The sequence below is a fragment of the Nipponia nippon genome, unplaced genomic scaffold (assembly GCF_047370975.1).
Source record: "Nipponia nippon isolate SJK-2023a ecotype South Korea unplaced genomic scaffold, ASM4737097v1 scaffold_3, whole genome shotgun sequence".
Lineage (NCBI taxonomy): Eukaryota > Metazoa > Chordata > Aves > Pelecaniformes > Threskiornithidae > Nipponia > Nipponia nippon.
The window spans coordinates 74,653,038-74,680,546 of NW_028262347.1; the positions used below are offsets into that span (position 1 = coordinate 74,653,038).

Genomic DNA, 27,509 nt, shown 5'->3' on the forward strand with positions numbered 1-27,509 from the left:
TGTCTTGAGCGTTCGGTCTTTGTCATCTCTCACTTACTGAGCAACGCTCCTGGTCAGCAGTGCACCCCTCCGCTTCTTGCCGTCACTCACGCTGCGTTCGCCGGCAGCCCCCCAGCAGCGATGTTCCCTAATGCCCCGTCTGGTGCCTCACGTGGCGTTGTGCTTTGGGCCCTACAGTGTTGCCCTCTGTCTCAGACCCACTCTCCCCACAGCAGAGGGGTCTTTCGGTCCCCTACCCGCTGTCCCTGTGGCAGCACCTCCATGTCATCCTGAGGTGCTCCGCAAGACTTGTGCTGCAGTCGTAGGAGTTGGAGGGTGAAATGGCATTTGGCAAGCAGCAGCTTGGAGCGCAGCGAGAGCTGCTTGTGTGGAATGGGAAGAAATTAGGACCTGAAGAAAGGCAAGGAGGCAAAGAAGAGAAAGGAGGTATAAGGCTAGTTGGGGAGTTGAGCAGAAGTATTTGTTACTCTTCTTCTTGAAGCACCTTTTCAGTTGGTCTGCGTGTTCTCTCATGCTAAACCTGACCCCTGGGAGTCATCGACTTTGTGTGTTCAGTCTCTGGGTCATGTGAAAGCTTGGTGGGAGCAAGAAAGCTGGGAGCCCCAAGAAAGGTGGGAGCTGCAAGATCTGTGGGCTCTGTCACTAGACTGCGGCAGTGAGTGCTGCAGTAGACGTCCCTACGTAGTTGGAAGTGCAGTGTTTACGTTGTAATCTTTAGATTACCCTTGCTTGTTTATGGGTGATTTTACTGTCCATCCACTCAGGCAGCATTAGGTTCTTATTTGTCTGAGCAAGGTTCAGACTCTTGCAGTCTCCTGCATTGTGCTATTTACTACTTAATGGCAATGTAAAAGGCATGAGAATAAATCCATGTAGGGTATGACCATAATATGGGATAGAAAGGAAATGCAATATTCATGAGGCAATAGCGGAGGAGCGCTGTTGGATCAGATGAGAATGGGAATGATGGGGAGAAGTCAGCTTGCTTGAAGATAGATTGCAGCAGTGCTTGCATGACCGCGTGCAGGGCTCCTTGCTTTTCCTGGCCTCTCTCCGATTGCTGCTCTAGGAGGGCAAACAGTGACAGAGCAACTTGTGCAGTTGTTAACCTTGCAAACAAGTCAACAGGGAGCAGACACAAAGGGCTGCGAAGCGGGGAAAGTGTTGGCTTGTTTCTTCCCACAGCCTTTAAGCACAGGAATGGGTAAGAGCAGTGGGGTGCGATCAGTGAGGTGGTGCAGTTCTGAAGCACGGAGGATGCTTCTGCGTTGTATTATGTAGGATTCTTTGTGATGCACGCTACTGCCTGACACGGGTTAAGACTTCATAAATTTTTTTCAAAATGTTTGCTGCAAGTGGGGAGCCTAGGTTAGTCTGTGTATGTGTGATGGGTATGATGAGGATAGCCATTTCTGGAGTATGTGAGTGAACTATCAAGATGCCTGGAGTTTGTGCCAGTGCTTGAATAAGCCTGCGTGGGGAAATACAGAGCTAAAGAGCTTGCATCAGTGGAAAGCTGTATGTTTCTGTGTGACCCAGATGTTTCTGCAGAGCCACAACATTTCCAGAAAACTCTGAACAAAGAAAGTTTTAAAAGGGAGGTGAAGAAATAGGGAGAATCTACAATGAAAGTAAGTTGTGTCTTGGGCAGGAAAAAGACAGGAAAAGTGCTTTTTTCAGCAAGGAGGGAAGAAAAACTATGGAAGGATCTGTGAGGTGCACAGAAGGATCATGGGCCATGCTGGAGCAGTTGATTGCTACCCAGGTTGAGTGAAAAATACCTTTGAAAGAAATACGTACTGGATGTAATTTTTATTTGCTTTTTACTAGACCTCTGTAATTTTATGATATTAATTAAGAAATACTGATGGGATGAGAAACTTAACTCTGCAGAAGTGCAGGGCAGACATACGTAGACAGACTTACCTGTAAACCAGATAGCTCAACTGTAAGTTCTCAGAAAGTTTATACTTCAGCCACAAATATTCCTTGGTTACACGGAGAGGAGTTTAAAATTCATCACTGTGAGGGTCTTAATTCAGGACTATTAGGAGACCTTTTGCCAAGGGCCATGACCCCGACTGTTTTCAGGCTCCGGAGGTCTGAGACTCAGCAGTCCAGGGATGTCCACCTGTGAAATTTCACCTTGCTTGGTGCTGGTTACTCCTGCGCCAGAGCAAAGCAGGAACAGGTGCTGAACTATGTATGCTTGTGGGTAGGGGCAGTTAATATGACTTGGGGAATGCTACAAAGTCTGCTGTTGCCCACCCTTGTAATAGTTGTGCCAGCTCCTGCAATCAAGTGAATGTGCGATAGTCTTGATTTCATGGAATAAAAATGAAGAAGGAATTTTTTAGTCCTCATAGCTAAAGTGAAGGGCTTGAAAACATGAATGGCGGCTTGTGCCCCAAAAGGCAAATAAAAATCCGTTGTGGGTTGTTGTTTTTCAGATGCCTAATTTCTGTGCCTTAATCATAGTTTTGGGGGCCTGACTCATGTTTTTTAAATGCTAGGGATTGCTATAGTGAGAATTACATATCAGCCTATAATTAGATGCATTTTTTTTTTTTAACTAAGGAAACTGCAACAGTGAAGGGAATAGGAGAAACAAAACCAATCTGGGCATTCCTCTATAGGTCATATTATTAAATGAACATTTTGTCTCGGCACCCAGCAAGCATCTAGCACAAACACACTTGCTGAGCCTTATGGACAAATGCTGAACATCTCCAGGGTTTAGTATGCCCAGTTGGATGAAGCAGTGAAAATGCATGAGATATTTATTCTTTCTATCCCACTCCAGTCATCGCCTTTAAATGTTTAAGCATATCCAGAAGGGAATGGCAGAGTGTGGAACTTGAGCTAGCTGATCCAAAAATGGTAACAAAAACAAAAAAGTAAACCTATCATTAGAGAAATCATGTGTTTTGGTAGTTCTGTTTAGACAACAGAACAAGTGAAAACACTTATCTAGTGTGGTTCAGTAAATGCTAATGGGTCCAGCATGTGATAACATGTTTATTTTTGCCTTGGGTCTTTGATGAGTGAACATAGTGATTTCTCTCATTTTGTTCTAAAAAATCTGTTTTGTGCTTCACTTGTCAAACAGTGAAAGTCTTGTACTAAGAGGGTTGAGTTTGTTGTTCTTCCCTACCTAATCCGTGGAAAAATGTATTGGCTGGCCTGAGTAGTTATACTGTCAGTTGGTTTTATAAGTTTACTACAAATTCTGCTTTCTCTTCTGCTGCGGAACAGCAGATCTACATCATGGAGAAAAGCAAAGTTACCTCTGCCAGCATGGGGGCAAATGGGCTGGTGGGTTTCCAGTGGGGTGTGGGCTCTCTTCTCTGTAGCATGACCAGGAGCATGTGTGTAGTGTGCTTTCACTTGAAATCACAGGTCAGCCTAGATGAATATGAGCTTGCTCAGGACTGTAGAGCTTAAGAAGTTCTTTCCCAAATTTGACTTAATGATTTGGTTTCAGGTGGTGTCTTGTGTGACTGTGCAGTCTGTCCTGTGGGACTCTTACTCCTTTCCATTTAAGACTGATAAATTATTTTGCCTTAGAGAAATTAAAAATAAATCCTAAAAGTCCTGAGAAGTTGTTTCCACTCATTAAAATGCCCCCAGTCTACAGGTGTATCTTAAAAAGTTTGGTAACTGCTAAGAACATACTAGCTTTCAGCAAGTTTAATGAATAAATAGCTAGGCTTTGTCATTTCTTGATCACCTTTTTGGGTCTCAAGTAGATGGGTTGAATGTATCGGGGAGGAAAATCTCCCAAAACACACTGGCTCTGGACTAGGCATCGAGCACATGAACATGACTTAGAAGTATTTTTAAACCACCTTTCAGGCAATATTCCTGACTTAAGATGCCTAGTTAAAGGACTAAGTAGGTTGAATGATTTATTTAATAAATTTTTACTTTTATCCTCATACTTAGCAGATTTCTTGCATTAATTGCTTGAAGGTTTGTTTAGGATTTTTGCTTGCTCTTTTTAGCAGCATCTTTTAGATATTGATACTGTAAAAGCCCATAAAACTTAAGAAAGTTGTTTCACAATGAAAGGTACTTCGGGTGCTCTGGGCTTGTCCTTTCCTTGAGGAAGCTGGTACGCCTCCTCTCAAAAGAGTACTAACTAACTTTTGTTTCTTTGTTTATCAAAGTTTGTGTGACATTGAGTGTTTCGATAGCAGACCTACAGTGGTCCACTCGTCCAGCGTAAAATAAGCTGAAGCAGTTCTTGAAGACTCTAGTCAAAGTTATTCTCGACAGCCAGCATTGCTGTAATGTCCTCTCTGCTTTCCAGAGCCGCCTCTGAACACCAGCGTCTCTTGCTGTGTTAGCAGCTCTTTTATGGAGGGACCCATTGCTGTCTTATGCCATAATATCTGGACCCTCCCAGTATTAGCAAGGGAAGAAATGTTACAGGTGTGCCGGTGGGGAAACCCTTGGGGTTTCTGCCTTCCTTTCCCGCCTCAGGCCCTCGCATCTTCCCTGCCTGGGGGCCAGGTGGCGGCTGTGGATGCCGTCCCTTGGGAGCTTGCTCACAGGTGACATTGCAGGCACGCCAGCTCAAGAATAACTTGTGCCCCGGTGTTTTTGAAGCGGATTACCTTAATGCTTTGGATCAACTCCAAAACTACCTCAGTTGTCACCAGCATCTCTTCCGACTTTAAAGAGTAAGTTGTTCTATAAATAGCAGCGCTAATTAGGCTCCGTTTGTGTCCCAGTTCCCTCAACTCCTTTTGTCCCCTGCGACATGACCGTGCAGGGAGCAGCAGCGGGTGCTGACCGAGCAGCCGGCTGCGCTCGGGCAGGGTGCACAGCTCTGCCCGCATGTGGCTCATAAATTTGGGTCTCCCTTCTACCCAAGTTCTCACAAAACTTGTAGGATCTTAATCGTATTTAATACTTTCCCTCTTCCCTGTTCAAATGTTGCTGAAGTTAACCAACAAATTCAGAAGTCTGCGAGGTGGACAGGCTGGGTACGTCAGCCAGTGCCCTCACTTAAGCTTCATTTGCCATCCCTATTTAAAATACATCCTTTTCTCCCAGGTGCCCTCGGAATTGCTTGGTGGCTGCCGGAGCCTTCCCTCTCTGGCTTCTTCAGCCTTTCTGGGCCGGACCAGCCCAGCCCCTGGTCGGCGGGGGACGGCCTCCTCTTTGTGACTAAGGGCAGGCAGCTTCCCGCAGCTGCCAGGCCCCCGTCCTCCTCCCAGCAGGCCTGCCCTGCTGGGACCCCAGCTCGGACCAAACCATAAACCACAGCGAGCCATCAGGACGGGAGCAGGCAAATTCACATGTCCTCAAGGACAAGAGTGTGCTCTTTCCTGCCTGCGACAAGCTGCGTGCAATATTCCTTCTCCCCTCCCCTCATTAGTCTTGTCCTGGTTGCTGGCTGTTCTCAGGGGCAGGATGTCTTCCTTCATATATTCTTATTCTTAAAAACTGAGTTTTCTATTAGGAAATGTGTCAGAACCCTCTTGTCGGATGAGAGGAAGGGATTGTGGAGTGGGGTGCTCTGGAAGGAAAGAAAATATATGTGCTTGGAGGGCAGGGTGGGGGGGGGTGATGGTAAGGTGGTGAGATGGAGGGGCCTTGGGAGGTTGGAAGGGAGGTGGAAGATTGGTAGGGTTTAACACAACAGAGGCGAGTAGTTTGTACTAGCAGGGGCGCTGAAGAAGAAGAAACATTAAAAGCAGAGAATAAAGTAAAGAAAGATTTATGTAAAGCAGTATAGCAGAGAAAGAAAGACTGTAGTTAGGAAATTTGAAAACACGTGGATAAATCAGAAGGGCAGTCAATGAAGAATGAAACATTCAGTGAAGTGGACAATTTAAGAACAGCTCAGTTAGTTAGGCAAGATAAGCCAAGAAGGTAACAATTATTTAAAACAACATGGGTTAAATTACAATCTCAGTTAAGAAGATCAAGTATCAGATGGAAGCAGATCACTTGAGTAAATTGAGGGTCCAGTTTCAATGGCCTATGTGAGGTATAAGAGAGGCTATGAAACTAATAGGAGAGGGCATTTTCATGCCACAAGATAGGAGGAATGGGAATCATTTTGCTCTAGAGATGACTGTTAAAGTGGTGAGATTTGGAAGTAGAGTGATGAAATATGTGGAGTACAGCCCACTCACTGCAGCTATCTCTGGTACCTGTCCTACTTAAGAGCTGTGGTAGGGAAAATGTCCATATGGTTAGCAATAAGACAGGAAAACAACATTTGTTGCTCTGTTGTTTTTTTTTTTTTTTCATTCTGTGATTGCATGTTGCCAACTAGACAATCCACAGACTTGGCATCTAGTGAACTTTATGTTTGCTGAGGTTTAGACTGTCCTCTGGGACACCAGCAGCGCATGCTTAGGGTTGATGAATTACAATGGGCAATTCTTTGACTTCTCATATCTAAAACTGGGGTTGGTTACTACGGTTTTGGGGTGAGACTGCAACAAAGGTACTCTTTGTTCTCTCTGTCACCCATAGCATTTCTGGTGAGATGACTTCTTGGTGTTCTGGTAGGGTTGTACACGTGGTTGGCGTTAAATTCACGCATAGATAATGTGTATTTGGAAACAGGGACTCAAAACTGCACTGTGCTGAGGATATTCAGCTACTCCAGAATTCCTTGGCCACCTGCACTTGGCGAGTTTTGGTTCCAAACTGTGGAACAGCTCTGGGAAGGAGAGGGATTTGTGGGGGCAGACATGGAGCTTCTACGCTTCTGGTTGTCAAATGCCAGCACCTTCTCCAGACTGATCTCACCAGGCAGGAGGCAGAGTGGAAAGCAGTGAAATTCTGTGTCTCAGGTGTTCTCTTTCTCTGCCCCTGCCCCATTCGTTTTGCAGCATTTCCATCATCTAGCTTCTGCCCCAAATATTCGTGCTTTTCTGTGGCTGTGAAAGTATACCCTTTAGGGGTCTGCAGGGCAGATTTGTCAGAAGTGTGCAGCATAAATCAATTGATAATGGACTTTTATTATAGTGCATAAGAACACAGAAATGTCTTTAGTAGGACAGATTACTAGATCAGGTCCATTTAGTTTAGTTTCCTATCTTTGTCAAGGGCTGGCACCAAATGTTGCAGAGAAAGTCATGCAATAGATAGATTGGGATATGTAGTATTAATCTCCCAAATAAATCGGTGTCTCAGATTCTTATAGTTATGAGGCTTACCCTTCAGTAACTTAGTTTAATACCTCATTCAAAATTACTGTTGTTAATTATAACAACCGTTCATATTCTTGGTGCATACATAAACAATCAATCCCTTCTTAACCTTCATTATGCTTAATTTAGGAAATGCAGGTGTTCTCAGAATGGTTAGTTCTTAAATATATGTCTCATTCTTAGATTGCTTCTTACTCACTTAAAAAATGTATTTCCTCTTCGGCTCGTTTACTGTTTTTGTACTAATTTACTTATTTATCTGTTTTTTTTTTTTTAGATTGTAACATTGTACCAGAAAACAAAATATCATCATGCTGTTGAAAACTAAATAGCTCATCTTCAGCCCTGTAGTAAACAGTTTAATTACTGTGGAAACTGAATTACCGCTCTTTAAAATTGTTCAGTTATTACTTCTGAAATATGATTCTTCTTTCTAAATAATTAACTGCTTGAATTTCTTGAGATGACATAGACCAACTGAAGGACATTCCCATGATTAAATATAGCTCTATAACTTGTCATTCATTCTTGAGCTGCAAGGTGAATTTTCACGACGAGTTTGAGACCTAAAAAGCTGGCAATTGGACTGCCCAGTTGCTGGACGCTCTCAAATGCTGTGTGAATTTTCACCAGATAGTTTCAGGTGTCAGGCCTGGGAGCTCTGAATATAATGAAAAGCTCAGTCAAAAGCATTCCTAGAAAGCTAATGTTGGGTTAACTTTTGTGCAGTGGTGTGAACGTGAAAGTCTTCTCATGCTGGTCATGGAGAGTAACATTTATTTACCTGACAGGACACATTTCTCACGTTCACTCAGTCGCAGGAAGAAGGACCACAAACCCAGCAACCATATTGGAGTCTGTTGTCAGTTCATCATGAAATCAGTCCAGTGCTGCCCTGGCAAGCTGGGGAGGAAGGGGTCAGAAAGAGAGCGTCCTGGGTGACCGTCTCTTTGGGCCAGGGACTGCCTCTGCTCCGTGTCTCTGCTATGGGACCCTTGTTTTTGACATGTAGTTTCCACAATACTCATAAATGATTATGAGCTACGTCCAGACTGATGAGTTCAAGATCAATCAGTTAATTATAGAATCTGCTACTCTCCTCACTCCCCTCAGGATCTTGAATGCCACCATTTCATGGGCCAGGGTTTCTATTGATTATCACATCCCCAATCAGTGCTTCCTTGTTAGTGAATAGTAGATCCAGCTGTAAGTTGACCCATCAATACCTGTATTAAAAATTATCCCTGACACACTCCAGAAATCTCTCAGGTTGCTTGTATCACTCTGTGTTGCCCTTCCTGTAGATGTCAGGGAGATGTAAGTCTCCTAGTGGACCCGGAGCTTGTGATCCAGAGACTTTCTTGAGTTGTTTAAAGGAGGTTTCTGTTACCAGCACTATGCCTCACTCTTCTGGAACTGACAGCGTGGACAGCTGGGTAAAAGTAAACTCAGGTTACTGATCTGTTCGTAGGAGAGATGGGGAGTTGCTCAAGACCACCTGCAGCTGGAGATGAAGCAATAGACTATGGATGAAGGTGGATGGGAAACAAGAAGATGGTTCCTCTCTTGGGCAGAGAGTGCTACTTGACAGTGGTTAAAAGATGTCTCTGCTGTCTTGAAATAGTTTGTTCCCCATAGTGATTACCTGGTGTGAAATGGCGATAGAAGGTCTGAGCAGATGCGCTACACTTCAGCTTGCTGCCTGTTGGCTATGGAGAAGGGCCCTGGTTGCTGGAGCTCCAGCTGTGCAGAGTTTGCATAATTGTTCAGGAGCGGTACAGCTCCTCTTCCCCTTTCCTCTTCAGTGGGATCGCTTGGACACGCTAGACTGAGGGACTTCGTGGCTGTGAGGTTTCTGTCTTGTTCATAACTGCTGGTTTATAAATTCCCCTTTCAGCTCTTTTCAGAGCCTAGCTCCAGTATTTTTTATTATTTAGATTTCTTTGGATTATGGGTAGTCTGTGAAAACTAGAGCGCGGCAGCTAATTAAATGTAGGATTTCAGCAGTCCTTCAAGCAAGAATAGTTTCCTGTGATATGTGTGGCTGTATATGTCAAATGCTTCAGGTTTTGCTTTTATTTGGAATTTCATAATGTTGCACTATATATAATTCTTGCAGGCATGACAAGATAGCATGTTTTGCATTGCTGTAGTACGCCAGGCAGCTATCTAAATGGCAGCAGTTCACCTGTTTACTACCTTAACTCTAATGAATCCTGTAACTGGGTGTTTGGGAATAAAGAAGGCTAAGAAGGATGGAAAACTCAACCAGTGGAGCAGAAAGAGGAAAGAAAGCAAAACCCCAGACTTGAATTCTGACAGGAACATTTCCCATAGCTGTTGGGAAGCTGTTTTGCAGCACTGGAACCCTAGGGTTTCCCAAAACCGCCCGCTCGGTGTGCGTGCCTGTGCAGGGGAGGTGTGATTGTATAGCTGGGGCCTGGCCCGGCAGATGGCAGAGGCGGGAGAGGTAGATGGAAAATAAACATCTTGGCAAAGTTGGGTAGGAGTCATATAGCATGTAGTAATCTCTGCAGTTTTGTGTTTGACAGGCTTTTAGGAATTCTTCTCTTGCATTTAGTGTTAACTTGTTAAAGGCCACCAGATTAGACAGAGGGGTGAAGTTGGATACGTTGCTTTTTTTGCCAGGACTTCAGGCCTAAAAGAGCTTAGTACATAAAACTGTTATCCCCAGGGAAGCTGTTTGATTGCTCCGGGTAATGGAGTTTGTGCATTCCTGATTTATTCCCAGCAGCACAGAGCATAGCGCAGCAAACTAGTTAGATTAGCATAGACTCGAACATGGTTCCTGTCTCCTCACCTCTTCTTTTTCACTGCCAAGCAACTGCCTGGTTTCTACTTCTGCTGCTTCTTCTGTGCCTGTTTAGGCAACCTCCCCACTCCCAAGCCCCCAAAACCAAACCCAAACCACTAAACATTGTGGTGTGTTGTGAAACTCCACGTTTGCAGTGAGTGCTGCCAAGTATCACTCATTTAATGGTAATGGCAAAATAGTGTGCAATGAGTTGGAAGATGGAGTTGCAAATACGTGATGACCTTGATAGCCGAAGCCATTTGGATCGTGCTGAGGACTGCTTCAGAGCCCTGACAAGATGTAGTGATGTGCCTGTGAAATTCTGGGACCTTTGGAAATGTGAGTTACGGAAACTGCTTTCAGCGCCATGTGAATATTTGTCCAGAAAGGCCACGTTTATGTTCCCTGGTTACACTGACAAATTCTTTCTAGCTGGTTGGGGAAAGTGTTCAGGGGAATCCTGCCAGCTTCTCTTACGGTCTGGAATAGCTCAGATGATAAGCCTCTGCATGTACTTTGACTAATAGAAATGCAGGGTACAGGTTTAGAGGAAACACGGAGTGCTTAGGTCCTGGCTACTTAAGTCTGACCCAGGAAATTCCCCATGTTTTATACACCCTGGAATCAAAGTGTACAGTTGTGGTGGTGAACAGTGAATTGGTGCTGTGAGTCTTGCCAAAGGGACTTCGCTCAGGTTAGGTTGCCAGTGAAGGGGTGGTGTGGCTCAGAAATGAGCTGACATGGGTGGAAAGCGGGAAAATGTCTATTGGACTCTTCCATACCTCCTGTTAGATACTAACTAGGTTACTTTGCAGTAGCGAGCATCGGTGAGAGTGGGGGTCTGAGCACATTTTAAGTGATCACAAGAGACGTTTTACATAGAGTTGTCAGTAAGTTGGCAGCACTGTTGAGAGCAAATGGCAAAAATCTACTTCTGCATCAGCATTTTATCCTTTCTAATGAGGTGCTAGAGGGAGTAAGGTATACAGCAGTTTTTGTTCCTGAGATGTGCTCAGAAAGAAAAAAAAAAAAAACAAACAGACTTTCCTGTGATTGTGTTCGTATTGTCTAGGCCAGGGGATAAGCAGCAGATTTTAATGCTGTATGGTCACCTATGGATATAGCAGATTGAGGTTCATCACGCTTACTTTAACTATCTAAAAGTTAAATTTCTCTCTTAATACTCCTGCTATAGTTTCCTCCTGCTATAAGTAATGAACAGGCAGAGGTACTTGCAGATACTGAGAGCTCTCTTCTGCCTTAGATACCTATGTTAGGGTAGGGTTGGTGTCCTGTTGACTGTGGAAAGTCTAGATGACCAATGTAAAATGTGCGGTGGCTGGGCTTTGGTGAGCATCTTAGGAACAACACTGAAACTTGAGGCACAGCAGTAGACCGTTACATGAGTGCAAAATGGGGCTTCAACCACTAAGTGCTCCTGCATTGCGAATCAATTAATACAACACATAGCTGCCACTCAGCCACCGAGAATGCAAGAAGGACAGTTGCAAAAAGAAGTCCTGTGGTCCAGAAACAGGCTTAGCGTTTGCTTCTGCTTTTGCTTTATCATACCAGAGTCCCGGTTCTGCAGTATACCCTGATGATCATCAATAAACTTGATTTTTTTTGCTGGGCCTACAGGAGAGGAAGCTGTGAAGACAGAGAGGGTACATTGCCTTTTGTTCCTGGGACAGGTGTTTGGAGATGACTGGTGAAAGCATCTCAGCTGACCTTCTCTGTAAGAACAGACTCATTTCCACTTAGAGCTGGGGAGATTCTTTCTGATTTCAGTAAGTCTGTAAGGCAACAGCCAGAATTCAAATATGATGGAGTGAAAGATGAGTGCAAGATGATTGCCATTTAACTTTTTTCTCTGGCTTCACCAGAGGAGAAGAGACTTAAGAAGACTTGGAATTGGAGCTTCTAATGAAAAGACGTTCCAAATTGAATGTGCCTTTATTTTAATCCACTTACTGCATTTAGCAAAGTATTTGCATCAATGAAACTGATTTTATAGCACCTAGTACTCAGTCACGTTAGCAAAACTGCTTCAAAAATGAAGCTTGTAACAGCAAAGAGCGGAAACGCAAGTTCAAGATATGTTTCAGGTAAATGGCTCTGTTTTAATCTGTGATAATTTTACCATTCATTTTCATCTGTTAGAAGCCATCTGTCAGCACATAGAAGGATCACTGAACTCAGTTCAGAAATATCTCTGGACACTTGGCCAACTGATCATCAGCTGTTTTCAAAAGTGATGTTGATGGTTGCAGCAACTCGGGCTGTAAGTGAAGTCCAGCGTCAGTGCTTGACAGTGCATTAAATCATGGCTCTCATCCAAAATTGGACTATTACAGCTTAACTGGTGTATAATTCTGGGTACACAGGGGCAACAAAGAATGCACAGTTTCGTCAATGTCCTTTTCAAGAAAGCTAAAGCAAGGCATTATTTGGCATTTATTGGATTCCCCTCCCTGCTCTCGGCCAGTAGGAAATGTAATAAAATGTGATATATATGACTGGAATCTCAATCATAATTCACCCCCTTTATGAAATTTGTCTCACTGTCTAATTTCATCCAAATTAGACAGAATAATAGGAGTCTTAAAGGTAGTCAGTTCCGACAAGTTTCATGAAACACAGCAGCTGGATAGAAGAGAGAGATCAAAACTGAGGTTTCCTATTTTGTTTGGCCTCCTGTTTGGCTGATCAGCCCATCCTGCTAGCTGGCAGGGCATCAAATGGATGCTTCCCAACCAGGCACAACTCGCTCTGTCTGCAGAACAACTGAGAGTTATGAGATGTGGGAAGCAGTTTCTGAAAAGTGAGAGAAACAAGTTTCTCTTCGAAACAACGCTTCCTTCAGTTGTAGATGTATTTGTATGTCTTTCATGGGTTAAAGCTGCCTCCCCAAATGTGCAGCTTCGTATGCCTTTGAAAATATATTGCTCATTCATGCCTGTTCATGTGATACTTTTACATATTCTTGTCTCTATCACATATACAGGCAATAGCTGCCTGGTTACCTACAGTTTTTGCATCAAAAAGCACTCGGACTGACCAGTGGAGGATTATTCCTCTTGTCTTCGTTTCTGTGGTCTCTGTTTTTAGGCATTTCAAGATGTTTAAATCTGTGTAATGGAGGAAAAATAGTTGTTTTTTTTTTCTGGCCAGTTCACGTTCTATGGAGGGGCATGACTTTAACTGCCCAAATTAGTAAAAAGCTCCCTATGGATTTCCTTGGATTGGAGCGTGGGGGCACTTTTGTGAGGAGCATTGTATAACACTTACAGGGCTTTTATCTGGGTTGCAGAAGCAGGTGGAGAAGTCACTGTAGTGTGATAATTGACTGCTTAGATCTAGGTGGTATGTATCATCACTCCAGATATTACAAGCTCAAATGTAAGATTAGAGCTGCTCGATTTATTTTTAGTGAATCTCCTTCTCCTGGAAGAATACAGCCATGCAGTGCCCTTGTTGAAGCTGAATATTTCTTTGTGCTCGTAGCGGCGCAAAGCAAGCAGCAATTTTGCTGAAAGGAACAAGGGAGGTGGTAAGAACAACTCATTTTTCCCCCCTGGAGCAGCACCGTCATGTGTTGTAACTTCCTGTCTCAGTGGATGGTTCTGCTGTTTTGCAAGACAGCAATTCATTAATTGCACCTCATCTCTGTGAGAGCTGCTCTCCTCCTGCCAGGTTTACAAGATCAAAAAAAAGAAGAATAGCAAATGAAGCAATTAATCTGTTCCCCCTGCCCAACTCCCCTTTGCCTCTGAATTCTCTCTGACAACAGTACCAGTTCGTGCAGTTGTGCCATCTCATCTTTCTGACAGGCTTTCTAGGGTCTGGAGCAGCAGGTCTGGCTTCGTGGATTGAAATTAAACTACGAAATGTAGATGTCTCCATCTAAGGTAGTTGGTCTCTTTATGGTCATTGGAGAGGAAATAGGTGTCCGTTTAGTTTGAGATGAATCACACCCTAAAAGAAGCTCTCTCTGCTACAAAGAAGCCTCGAAGTGACTTGGATAGAGGTGTTAACATTTCAAATACTGTCAATGAAGCGAGATGAACCCTGTGTTCAACACAACATTCAGGGGCCGGTGGTGGTGGTGGCATTGGCAAAGCAAAGGAGCAGTCTGGTGCAGTGCCAGTGAATTCCAGCATCATGTGAGGTCATTGCTCTTGAGCTGCTGGCCACTGCCCAGAAACCATCAGCTCATGCTCAAATTCATCATCTCTCCAGGGAATGTGGCTGTTCCTCACAGTTCCTAGGTGAGATGACAAGTCACTGCTGCTGTCTCCCCTGGATGTTGTTGGGGTTTCATTGGGAACAATACAGACAACTCGGAGGCATCCTGCATTCCAGTGGATTTTACTGAATGAGTAATAAAGCAGCGCGACAGTGCTGGTCTTGCTATTGCAAGTCACAACTTGTGGTGGTTTCCTTATATACAGCTCTTTATACATCCGGTACGAGAGTCTTAGCAAAACTTCATCTGACCGAATACTGGAATTCATACTCTATAATTCATGTGTTATAATTCATACATTATAATTTGTGTTTCAAAGCTTATAAGCAGGCTTTGTGCATAGCAGTTTGAAGCAACTTTGCATGAATCAAAATGTATTTTCTCTGAACAGAGGCTAACAATTCAGTGTTTCAATAGCTTTCCAGATGAAATCTGCTCAGTTTGTAAGTAAAAGAATTGGCAGGAGAAAAGGTAAACTCAAGGCTTGTCAGATGTTCAGGTAGACTTCTGTTCACTGGCTTCTTCTAGTTCATGAACATTGTTCAATAACAAAGATAGTCCCTGGCAAATTTTGGCCTCAGCTGTACTTCTACAGTCTAAATGTTGCACAGTTCAGTCCTCCTTTGCACTTGCAATATTAATGAAGGTATGGAAAAAAATGATGTGATGCTATTAAAAGAATCATGTCTGTTTACAGTGGTAGGAAAGTATATCCTTTCAATTACTTTTCTTAAAATGCAGGGTTTTGATCAAAGAGGGAATGCATAATCAACTGAAGTAACTGCATATCTTTATCACACTGCCTGAAATTTGAGTTTAAATTCAAAGGAGAATCTGACAGAGATTAAATAATCTGAAATCATCTGAAGATTCAGATTGAGCTGAGCCACGGTTCAATTTTGAGAGAACAGAATTTAGGCAAGTTTGGGGAGTTACAAGGTGTTCCATGTAATACTGTTGCTACTGCTGTCTTCTGAAAACAGACTTAAGATCCTTGAAATTTTAAGCACTAAGTCTGTCTGTTTGGAAGGAGGGTAGAGGAAAACAAAACATTTTCTGTGATACTCTGAACGTTTCTGGAAAAAAGATATCACTTGTACATTTCAAAAAAAAAAAAAAAAAGAGTTGGACAAAATCAGTCACAGAGTAGGATGATATGCTGCAATGGCTGACAGCTCAGATTTTGCCTACTACAAGGCAGCAGGGTTTGTTGGTATCGGGCTGGGATAGCAAGGATAGGGTAGCCCAACGCACAGGAGAAAAAAGCAGTTTTGTATTTCTTTTGCAGTCTGGAAAACAGAACTGCTAACTATACTGCGTGGGTGGCACCAAATGTTTTGTTCAGTGATTTAAAAATAAATAGCGAAAACCCAAAGATACAATATTCTTAAATAAAATACTTTGTTTCCCTTTTGGGCACCTCAAAAAGACGCGGAAGAAAGTTCTGAAGGAAAAGATACTGATGATGCAGAAAAGATGGAAGTGCTTGATTTCATAATTTCGCCCCCAAACTATTAATTTGGCAATTTGTAGCAAATTATCCAATGGTTTATAGTTAAAATGTCTTATTCTTACTTTAAAAAGTCACATACAGCTCTACTGCTGAGCTAATGAAGGTGGTTTTCATGAACTGTCCTTATTCTGAGAAGTATCTATGGTCTCTGCAACCTCTTTCCTTGCATGCTGCTTGCAGCGCCAGGCAGTTCAGTACATGATCTGCTCTGCCTGTCACCTTTTTGTTGTCCTCATACCTTTCCTCTCTTGAGGAAGATGGGGGAAATATTACGTGATCCTTGTAGAGTCCAGGCACCAGGAATTGCTGCAGGGGGCATGGAAATAGGCTGAAAGTTTCATAACAAGAAACAACATAATAATAAATGTGAGGAGAAAAACTGTCATGACTTTAGTCTTCATAGAATCTTATTGTTTTGCAGAAAACTTGGCTGGGAAGTAGATCAGATTATCTCTCTGTTCTGCTCTGTGATGTCCACTCTTTTTCATATTTCTTTTTCGTTGCATTTAGACATGTTCTTCAAGGTTAGGTAACTGGGGGATTTTCAGAAATGAACCTGTGCAGAGCAATGTATTCTGGATTTAGATGTTGGTTTTGGCAAAGGTCTTATTTTAGTTAGAGCTTAAACTAGTACTGCTTTCCCAAAAAAACAATTCGGTATGCTTTTGTGAATAAAAGAGCATTTGCATTGGCTGTTCTCTTATTCTTTCGGTACTTGTCCATGATGTTCTTAGGAGGGCAATTTTAAGATCGTATTCCTGAATAGTTGTGCTGAGGGTAGTTTTAAATTTCATCTCAGGTGGGGTGGAGTCTGCTATAGAGAGGAGTGGTGCCAAAATACTTGACGAGGCTGAAGCCAGTTTGGGTTTTGATGTGAAGGAGGAAGACCGTGTGGCTCTGTGTGGTGTGACTTGGAGTTCGTTCAGTGCGTCCCTTAGCATCTGGTGGTAGCAGAAAGGCGACAGCCTCTTCCCTCCATCTCCCTAGTGAATTCATAGCGGTTACTCGTGTTCTACCCACAGCTTTGGTACAGGGGCAGTTAGGTGTTTGAAGCAAGAGTTTGATGTGCGTGATATCTGCCCTGATAAGAGGAGAACATTACATTCCACTTTCAGTTTCCTTATACTTGCTGGCTTCTGCCCTGCCTCAGGTGCAGGCTAGCATGCCTTGAACTCCTTGAATAGTAACACAGTTTAAACACCGTGAAAACCTCAAAGCCTCAGTGACTTCTTCAAGCTAACCCCCAGTTACAAGTATTATATTGAGCTCTTTGGGAAAGAGAAATTCAATGTGTGTGACCAAACCCAACTAAGGATGTTTTCACAGAATATTCAGAAGCCAAATGCCAGCTGCAGCTACAAGCTCATGCGACGACACTGATTGTAATTGAATCAGTGATTTTACTGTTATTGAATGGCTTCTGTAGCCTTCTGTAGAGCCATAAAATTCTCAGGCTGCCAGCTTGGAGCAAAAAATGGCCACAAGTATAGCCATTATGTGGCTATATGAGAGGACTCTTTTATAGCTGTAAGCATTAGCTACTGCCTACTGTTGGAGATGGGATATGGGGCTAGATTTTTTTTTTTTATGTTCTTGGATGGTGATGATCATTGGATGGATGAATTCAGGATGTTGTTTGGGTGTGAACTTGCTCAGATTAATTCTTGATTCTCTGCGTTTCTTTTATTCAGTGATCTGCAAGACAACATTAAAATATTGTTGATAAATTTTTCAGGTGAGAAAAGGAGCAGGGTAGCAACTGATCCAGGGGACAGGCCCGGGAGACAGAGCAGCCAGGGTTTCCTGCTAAGCTTCCTAATTTTCAGTAGAGCCATATGTGAAATCTCACATTTAGCAAACCAGAGTGCAGGTTGCAGTTACAGATGGATGTCCTCATCCTGGGAAGCACTGGCAGCGAAAAGAGTGCTAAATAGTTAATCAGTTAAATGTGCTTTGGCCTTGGACGTGGGATGCGTGGGTAATAACAGAGAGGTCATTTTGTCCCTGTAGCTGGCAAGGGGTGACTACCCTAGAAATATTATTTCCAGGCTTGGAATATTTAGAAGTGGATTTTGAAAAAGAGAGAATAGCCACAGGAATGATGGAAGGAGTAAAAAACTTTGTTCGAAGTGAGAAATTCAGGAAACTCCACAGCTTTTCCACTCATCAGAGGGGAGGCTGAAATTTGAGAAGCCAGGGATCTCTGAAGGGAGGGGGGGGAAAAATAATGAAAAAAATAAGCCAACACCTGAAGTGCCAAAATTTCAAACTCTAAACTGGGTGCAAATTTGCTAAGGCAAGATTTTAACCATTAAACAACAATTGTGGTTTCTCCCCTGCCACCAAAACTTCTTGTAAGAACATGTGGATGTATTATTCTTGGGGAAACATTACGCTGAAGACCTAATTTAGAGAATTTCAGGATTAGGTTTTGAGACTCATAGTGTTGGAGGTGGTCAGACTAGTTGTGTTTCAGAGCCACTATCGATATTAATCCGTGAAGTATTTCCGATGGGGACGTTGGCCCAGGGTCCCTTAAGTGTGCATATGCTGGGAAATAGGTGTTGATTTAGTTGAGTAAGTCCTCCTGCCTCCACTGGGGGATACGTAGATGGAAGCAATTAAGCAATTGCACTGAAATGGAGCTGTGCAAATCTTCCCTAATAAACCCAAGCAACCACCTGTACTCTGGATTTTAGCAGTGCCACAAATCCCTGGCTGTGAGCGAAGGCCTGGTGGTTTTGGCTTGACACTAACTGAAACTCCAAAGGCAGATTCATTTTTTTCTCTGGGTGTGCAGATTCATTTGATCCCAAAGCAAAACGTGGGAAGTTGAGGTGAATGTGAACTGCAATGTAAAGAAAGGAGGTTTATGTCAGACCAAATGCTGCAGCCTTGTACTGTCAGCTCCTGGCTCCATTTTGTAGTCACTGGATGTAGGCTAGAATGATACCAGCTAAATCCAGGCAGCTGAGCAGAGTCTGACTGAAGCAATTGGTTTGACCAATTGTTTTTATCTCAAACTTGAACCTGAACCTCAGTCATTATTTTAATGCTGCCATTAAAGCCAAACGGTTATGAAACAGTAATAATAAGTTTCGTGTTACCATTTTTGAGCAGTGGTTGAATCAGCGCCGTTGTTCAGCGTGGGGACTGCTGGCACTTGCTGGGACCTGCAGAGCAGCGTCAAGCTGTAGCCTTTCCTGCCCTCTCCCCCTCCCGTGCGTGCAGCATCATCCTTCATGGGGCACTGCTCTGCAGAGCTGGATGGGGTCCTCTTCAGTGCAAGGGTTCAGCAAGTGTGTGTGTGGGGGGGATTTGCTATAAAACTGCTATCCCCTTGGGGCAGAAAAAGGGGTGTTGGTAGTGTTACCAGTGTCAGGGCACCAGTAGGCCTTAATAGCCCTGACCAGCCTCACCCGGGACCCTTACCCCTGCACCCCGTATGCCGTGCCATGCCACGCACCCTCTGCCCATCGCTCCCATTTAAGATCAGGCTTAAGCCCTCCTGTTGCTGCTGCCTGACAAGCGGCTCCTGATCAGCCTGATCTTTTCCTCAATGATGTACTACATCCCCCTTGCATGGGTTTAAAAGGTAAAATTTGAGAGGAAGAATTTTGCTCCCCCTCCCTTGCACAGTGGTGGCGGCGCTTATGTGCTTCATGTAGTGCAGCATCAGAAGACAGGCATGGCAAAGAGAGCTGGAGAAGTGGTGGTGTGCTGGGGAGGCAGGACCTGCTCCACCTGTGGAGAAGAGCTAGCTAAAGGGCTGTAACCTCCTGGCTGACAACCCGTACTGTGGAATTGCCCATTTCTGCTTTTAGATGTTATATTTGCCAGTTTTAAGCCATTTGGGATGCTTGAACTAGCTACTGAGTCATTATTGGCTGGGACTCGAGTCAAACCCAGGGTGAGATTAAGCACTTACTGGCTGCAAACTGAAACCAAACTGAAAAGTTCGTTAACTTAAGATGAAGAATAAGTAGTTGGGGATTTTTATGCAAGCTCTTTTACTCTCTTTAGGTTTAGACTTTGCAAGGAGGTGTGGCTTCCTCTCTGCTTTTAGGTGGAGGAGGGTGCACCTTAGCCCTTTGGGCAGCAGCGGGCTTTTGAGGCAAATCTCCTGATTGATCCCCGTTACTACAGTTCAGTAATGCACTCAATGGGCTACAGCCACTCCCAGGCTCCTTGTGGAATCAGACCATAGTCTGCAGTAAATCCCATGAAAATAAGGTAATGTGGATGCAGGATCCTTGGCACCAACTATTTCACTCTGCTTCTTTCAGTGTGCAATGTCTGCTGGTATAACCTCAGCAAAGTATACTGTGGGGATACGGCTGACATCTCAAAACTGCTGCATAGCTCCCTCCTTGTGCACAGGTTGCTGCTTGAGTTGATGTGCAGAGCCACTTCAGCGCTAATGCTGCCTTGTGCTTAATGACCTGCTTCGTGCCCAATTCTGGCTGAAATCTTAGAAGCCTGAAGTGAGATTCTCAAATGACTTTTCTCCTGCTTCTCTCGCAAGTAGGGATTTGTCCCTTAAGTGCTCTCGGATTTGAGGGCCCCAGTGCCTTTTCAGTACCAATATTCAAGTTGTTTAATTCCTCTCATAAACAGGTCTCCTCTGAATTGGAGATAACTTTGAGTCAAAGGTATATTATTTATGTCCTGCGAGTGAAGGAATGCTTGCAGTGAATTGAAATCCTTGGCTAAAAGCTGCTGCAGTTTTGCAAATTCTATCATAACATTTTAGCTGTACATTTTAATGAAGCTCAGCAAATCAGTTCAGATTCCCTGATCCTGCAAAGTACCTTGCTTTAGGTTTGCCTTTGAATCCGTTCTGCTTTTTAATGCACGTTTTCCTATGGAGCTTTTCTCACTTCGTAATTTGGGATTTGGATCAGAAAGAGAGACTGAATAATGTGAGACTTTTACTAATTATTCTTTTCTGACGGAAAGCACATGTGAGTGCACAAGATTTTTGTGCTAATACATGCAGATGCATACTTGAACTAGTGACCTGCCTGTCTGTGGACCTTCCAGGAGCACCTACTGCTTTTCATAATAGGTTTATTAATGAAGGATTCAATGGGAACCAGAAGAATGCATTTTGGGGGAGGGGAAAGAGTAGGTATATATATCTGGTCTAGTAGATGGGGGGGAGGGGGGAATCCTACAAAGAGCTGTTCCTTAGCTCATCAGTTTACCCTGGCTAAGGAAAGATTTGTTAATATAAAACATTCCCTAGATACTTTTCCACTGAGTTATCTGCTATTTTTGTGCTTCTTGCTTGGACCAGACTTCCAGAGAATGTATGAGTTGCAGGATTTCACTTGGAAATTTTAATTTTGTTATACAGTTGTATAATAAACAACTATATGTAGAGTTGAGGCTCCAGCTGATCTTGGATTACTTTATGCTTTCTTGAAAAAGTTGCCGCGGGGATAGAAAATACAAAGAAAAGGAGGGGAAAGATAGGCAAAAATCATTTTCTTTCTACTTGGCAGAGAAAGAAATAATTTTCCAAAGGCTGCAAACTGGAGTTTGTGGACAGCCAGAAAAATCGCCACTCTCATATCTTTTATTTGGAACAATATTCCATGCCTGTCTTAAACTGTTTTGCAAAGGTTATGTGGTGAGAGATTTCAAATTTCCTCTAGTTTGATTTTCACAGTTCTATGATGAAGGCTTTATCTGGGCATCAGTAGGAGCATGATGTGAAGCCTTTCTGTGGTGGGTATAGGTAGACCCATTGGTGTTTCTAGGAATGGAAATTGCCACTCTGGCTAACACATCGCTCTGTTCTGCTCAGGGGGAGACAAACCAGCTCTGCAACAAGCAGTCTAAGGGAAAACAGTTCCAGAATCACGGAACTGCTGAGGTGGGAAGGGACCTCGAATGATCACCTGGTCCAGCCTTTCATGGGAAATGGAGCCTAGATGAGATTATCTGGCACCTTGTCCAATTGCATCTTGAAAACCTCCAGCAACTGGGACTCCACCACATCCCTGGGGAAGTTGTTCCAGGGAATGATTGTTCTCACTGTAAAAAATTTCTTTCTTGTATCAAGATGAAACCTCTCCCAGTGCAACTTGTCCCCATTGCCCCTTGTTTTCTCCATTGTGGCTCCCTGTGAAGAGAAAACCTCCATCCTCTTTGTAACTGCCCTTCAAGTACTGGAAAACTGTGATGAGGTACCCCCTGAGTCTTGTCTTCTCCAGGGAGAAAAGACCTAACTTCTTAAGTCCTTCCTCACAGGGCAAGTTTTCCAGCCCTTTGATCATCGTCATGGCCCTCCTTTTGACCCTCTCTGGTCTGTCTGCATCTTTCTTGAATTGCGGCACTAGAACTGGACACAGTTTTGTCCCAGACTTCGTTAATTTGGGGTTGACTTACACACCTGAGCACAGTGATTTACATCTTTTCTGAAATGCTTATTTATACAGATGGAGGAATTCAGGTGTTTATGGAGAAAACACACGGAAACAAGATCGTGCTCGTAGCACTTCAGTCTGAGCAGCAGCTTGCTCTGTGGTCGTGAGCCCTGTACCCTCACAGTGTAAGGTCTGGATATGTGGTGGAGCCTCATGCTCTGCAGTGCAGCACTGTGGGGTCAAATGGGCAAAATATCGATGTTTTGAGCCATGAAGCACCCTGTCATAAGCTTCTGATTGAGTCTTCATAAAAATAGCTCACCTCGGTGAGCTGTGGGGACAGAGGGGCTGCTCAGCCTGTTACCGGGGGAGAGCTTACCTTGCAGCTCTTCATAGAAGCTGACTCTTGACTTTCAACAAAATGTGATATCCAGTTACGTTGTGTAATTTGCTTCCTTTTAACAGTTTGATCTGCCTGCATGTCATGTGCAAAGGCTACTCTCAAGTACCTGTTTTAGGAGAGGAGTGGACCTCCTGCCCTCAATCCAGCTTCCCCATGCTTGCATCCTTGCTGTTCCTTGAGAGCCTTCCTCCATGCGAGGAAGTGTCCCAGGGGCCCGGGGTGTCGGTGGGGGCAGCACTGCCCTGGAGCTGAACCAGAGGAAATCACTGAACTTCCCCAGCGGGGAAAGCTAACCAGTAGCACCGACACCCCTACGTTTTCTGTTTGCCATGCAACATTTTCAAGCTGTTTCCACTTCTGCTGAGATTACAGCAAATCCACTCTATGGCTTTCATCAAATTTTCAGTTGAAGTATGTACGATAAATAGTATTCACAGGGTTGCAGAAAACTATTAACTTAGGGCAAAATCAATTTTTGATAGGGGAAAATATTGATTTTTTTTTTTTTTAATTATCCATTTTTAGAGAAGACAAGTAGTGGTAAACCTTTAAAAATGCTAAAAAATTTAAACATTTCTGTGAATGACTTCATGGTTTTGAATAAAGTCTCCTCTTTCACAGAGGAGAACAGCGATACCAAGCATTTTAGTAGTCACTAATAACTGATGTTTTTCTGCCTGCCACTTGCAGCTCTTATGCAGCCACTGGAAATGGCATCAGCCTCTTTAGGATTCCCTTTAAAATAAATGAGAAATGTATATAATAATATATTAATATACTGTAATGGCATAATTCTGCAATGTATATTTTACATACATCTATTACATATAAAAACTAATATGAGTGTCACCCTTCCTATAGAGAGCTACTCCCATGCGGGCTTTGGAAAGATAGGATATTCCTGCCCTGCAGATGTCTAGAGCTTTTCGTCATTCTGTATTTTAGGATATTAATTGCCGAGTTTACTGTGATACAGAATTTCTGCTCAATACAACCTTCAACCACCCCACCAGCTCTCAAATTTCTACTCAAGCTGAGTAATAAGTATTTTGGGGAAATGAATGTATAAGAGGATATGCAGTTGCAGCGAGGAAACAAGAAGTATAATATCCGCTATATATATATATATATCATACTGGGATGACTCAAGCTGGACTTCAGTTAGAAGGCAGGCTCTGATACTGCTGTGAATGTAGCGCAAGGGTATTTAGTAACTGGAGAGAGACGCCAACTTTTTCCATACTTAAGTTATGTAACTGTGGGGTTTTAGGAGGCCTGCTCTTTGTGTGTAAGGCTTGGTACTGAATTTTCATATACCTTGGATTTAATTTTCAAAGGAACTTCTCTGATTTCTATATGTGTTGGAGACTAGTATTTTATTAATTAGAATGGGTTGTAAAGGATGGAGTTTCTTTTGCTGAATCTTGGTTCTATTTTTATGCCACTTGAAAGTGAATGGAGGTTTAAACTTTTTACTGTCTATTTCTAAGATTTTCTGAAATAAAATCAGGTTTTCTGGCCCTTCTGTAAGTAAAAAAGAGTCACCTACGGTTCATCCGCTGGCTGGGAAGATGAATGGCTTGCTTTGGAGCATCTGAGAGCAGCAGGATCTCAGGTGTGAGGGGTGGTCATTAGAGAAGACGTGCCGAGGCTCTAATTAATATGGCTCTTTCTCTTTTGGTTGCCTTCACTAGGAAACTGCTGGAAGAATGCTGCGACCCTGGGCAGCTCTTTGCTATGACAAAGCTGAACTCCCCGATGGGAAAGAACCTCTGGTTTGACGGGGAATTTTTATATTCTTTCACTATTGACAATGCAACTTACTCTCTCTTCCCACAGGTTAGTAAACCTTTTATTTTTCTTTTACCATACTAAACGGTAACATGGTACAAATGAGTATAAATAGGCTAAACGCTCGTCAAGAAGTTGTACCTTAATTTCTCAATACAGAACAGTCTCCTCTGCTTTTTTACTTCTGTGTTCTGAAAATCATAAAATGTTTGTATGCATGTTAATATTTCCATGGCCACTTTTCAGGCGTGCGGCTGTACACAAGGGATGAGATTGGCCGACCCATCTTGATTTTTAAAATGCTAAGTTCTGGCTATTTTAAGAAGGTGATTTCTGCATATCAGTCAGTGATCCCACTCACTGGGAGCACGATCTCTCATCTAGGATTGCTTCAGTTCAGATCTGTTTAACTAAGATATGACAGTGCTTTGTGTGGATGTGTCCAAGTTACTTCCAAGTTAATGAAGTTTATTGATGGCAAGCGACGTGAGCCCAATAAGAGAAGCCAACAACTTGACTTTGTCGATTCTTGCTGTGTTTTGAATATTAGAAGTGGTTTGTTGCTGTTCAGCAAAGGTGTTCTGGGTTAAGTGCAGGGTTTTTGAGCGCTGGGCATTTGTAATATTGATCTAGGCTTCTTGTATTTTTAATTAATATATGAACTGATGTTAAATAATGAGTTTATTATATTGAATTTTGTATGTGGAAGGAGAGATGTTTTACGTGGCTGCACATTTAAAGAAAGCCAAACATCTGGACGTATTAATTGATTTACATGTTACTTTAGTTTCTCAAATTAAAGGCATAGGTATTTATTAAGCCTCCCCAGTCAGTGGGAGAGTCAGAGTCATTCACACTGGGCTTTTCATTTGTTGCTGTTTCAATTAAACATGTAGCAGAGTTCTTATGTGTTAAACTCATCCTGCAAATAAAACATCAAAAAGGTAATTTTTTTTAAAAAAAAAGTAGTTTCCAGATCTCAACAACAGACTTAAGACTTCGAATGAGTTTCTTCTAGTGGAGAAAGAGTGAGGGGAAACTGCAGTGCAGGGAAGAGGAGATGGGAACAGCCACTTTCTGTGTTAAGACACCATCCGGAGGAGCAGTGTTACAGCTGTGTCTTGTTTAGGCTGCCAGTCCTCTATCTTGTCACTCGGCTGTGCCTGTTGCAACGAACCGGTTAATGGACCTCTGCCTCCCTCAGGCTGCTCCCCAGCTGCTGTGTCCCCGCAAGCTCAGGAACCAAGCAGATGCTGACATGTGCATGGCGAGTGTTTTTTCCTGCAGTACAGCCGGAAAGGGGCTGCCCGGCTGGAGTGAATTTCTCTCCCTGCCTTTGAGACTGGTAGAAAGTTTATGGTGTGTCGCAGAGTAGCAGCTGTAAATCTTTTTTTATGATGATTAGTATGATTTCTTGCTACAGTATTATACCGTTTATTGGAGAAAACCGAAATCCTTGGCAGAGCTGTGAACTTTGTACTGCACGAAGATACTGGCAGCAACTGCTCAGAATGTGTACCTCCTTTCCAACGTTTCAGAAAAGCCCCACCTGGGCTGGCACAGGGAGGTCATTATTTTGTGATGGATTTGGGATTTCAGATTTGGTTTTCTTTGGATTAAAACCTAGCACTCTGGCTGGCCACAGTGGTCTCCTACTTCCTCTCACAGAAAAGAGCAGAGTACTGGATGGGCTCCTTCAGAGAGGTAAATGCTCGCTAGAGAAGAATCACAGTCTTGGAAACTCCAGTGTTTCCCAGACTCCTAATCCCTGTCCTCAAAGTTTTTCAGTTGACCGGATCGAGAGCACAGATCTGGGAAGCCCTGGAGAGACAAACTGCTGAGGGACAACATCAGCTAAGGAGTTGGGACTTCAGTGTCCCTTAGGCTTGCCAAGCAGGCTGCAAAGAGGATGGCCAGATGCTGTTGTAGGGTTGGTGGTGGAAAAGGTGAATTTTTATGAACAATGCTAGAAAGCAGCTCTAGGACCAGTGCCAGAAATGCTACTCTTTTAATGAATTGACAGGCCGTTCATTTCTGACAAGTGCTACTCACTACTACACCCTCTTTTCTTGCAAGTACCACTGCCTCTAACTTGATGTGTTATTCCTATGTGTTTTGCCCAGAGGAATTTTGTAAACCTTTATCAGATGAAATCCTGCTAGGCTTAAAAGCTTAGGAAGATTTATTTGCAGTAAATTCTTAAAACGAGGTATTTTTCTACCTCTCTCTTTGTTTCAAGAAAAATACTCGCCTGAATTTTTCAGGCTTCTGCTTTGAAGAATGGTGTCTATAAGCTTGCTAGCAACAGGCAAGTGATTTTTGTCAAGATGAATATTCCTTTCAAAAGTATCCAGAAGCTTAAAACTGCTCATAAAATATGGGTAATGCTCTGAAATGCTCAGGGGATGTAACAGGAATGTAAAGGGCTGCAGCTATGTTGATATAATCGAAAAAAAATTTCCTCTGGAATAAATAAAAAAGGCTCTCTCCACATCAATGTGCTGGGCTTAAGCCATTTTGTGCTTGCAGAAGATTTCTTAGTCCTGAACCAGTTATTAACTTACAGGATAAAGTAACTCAAAACTAAATAGGAAACTTGCTGTATTTTATGGCATAGAATAAGCTGGCTATGCATCAATGGAGACTTATACGGAAATAACATAAGTATGTCAGAACTTAATATGTAAAATGTCAATTATTTTTGAACGTGAACAATACAAAATAGAATATTTTTTCTTCTGAGTAACCTGTAGATAAAAGTTCTTACAGCTGGTTCAACATTTTCTGATGGAGTGCTTTTCCGATAAAAATGCTATTTCATCAAAATAGAAATTTAGTATCAGTTCATTGGTTTTTCAATTTTTCTTTGAAGTGAAAAGGTTAAAAGGTTTTGGTGGTGTTCTGACATTTCATTTTACCATTTTTTGAATGTAACTTCAACTTTTTTTTTTAATCATCTCTGTTGCCAGTTTTTTTTTTCTCAGGATTTGCTTGGTTATATCATAGAATCATAGACTCATAGAATGCTTTAGGATGGAAGGGACCTTTAAAAGTCATCTAGTCCATCCCCCCTGCAATTGGCAGGGACATCTACAACTAGATCAGGTTGCTCAGAGCCCCATCCAGCCTGGCCTTGAGTGTTTCCAAGGATGGGGCATCTACCACCTCTCTGGGCAACCTGTTCCA

The 27,509-nt window shown here is 43.0% G+C and overlaps 1 protein-coding gene across 1 annotated transcript in view; it reads left to right on the forward strand.

Annotated features, from left to right (window-relative positions):
• ST8SIA1 (ST8 alpha-N-acetyl-neuraminide alpha-2,8-sialyltransferase 1) overlaps nucleotides 1–27,509 on the forward strand; it is a 147,050-nt gene that overhangs the window by 9,379 nt on the left and 110,162 nt on the right. The window contains exon 2 of the mRNA XM_087766133.1: nucleotides 24,227–24,371. Within this exon, the coding sequence (XP_087622259.1) occupies nucleotides 24,227–24,371 (145 nt within the window). The remainder of the gene's footprint in view (nucleotides 1–24,226; nucleotides 24,372–27,509) is intronic.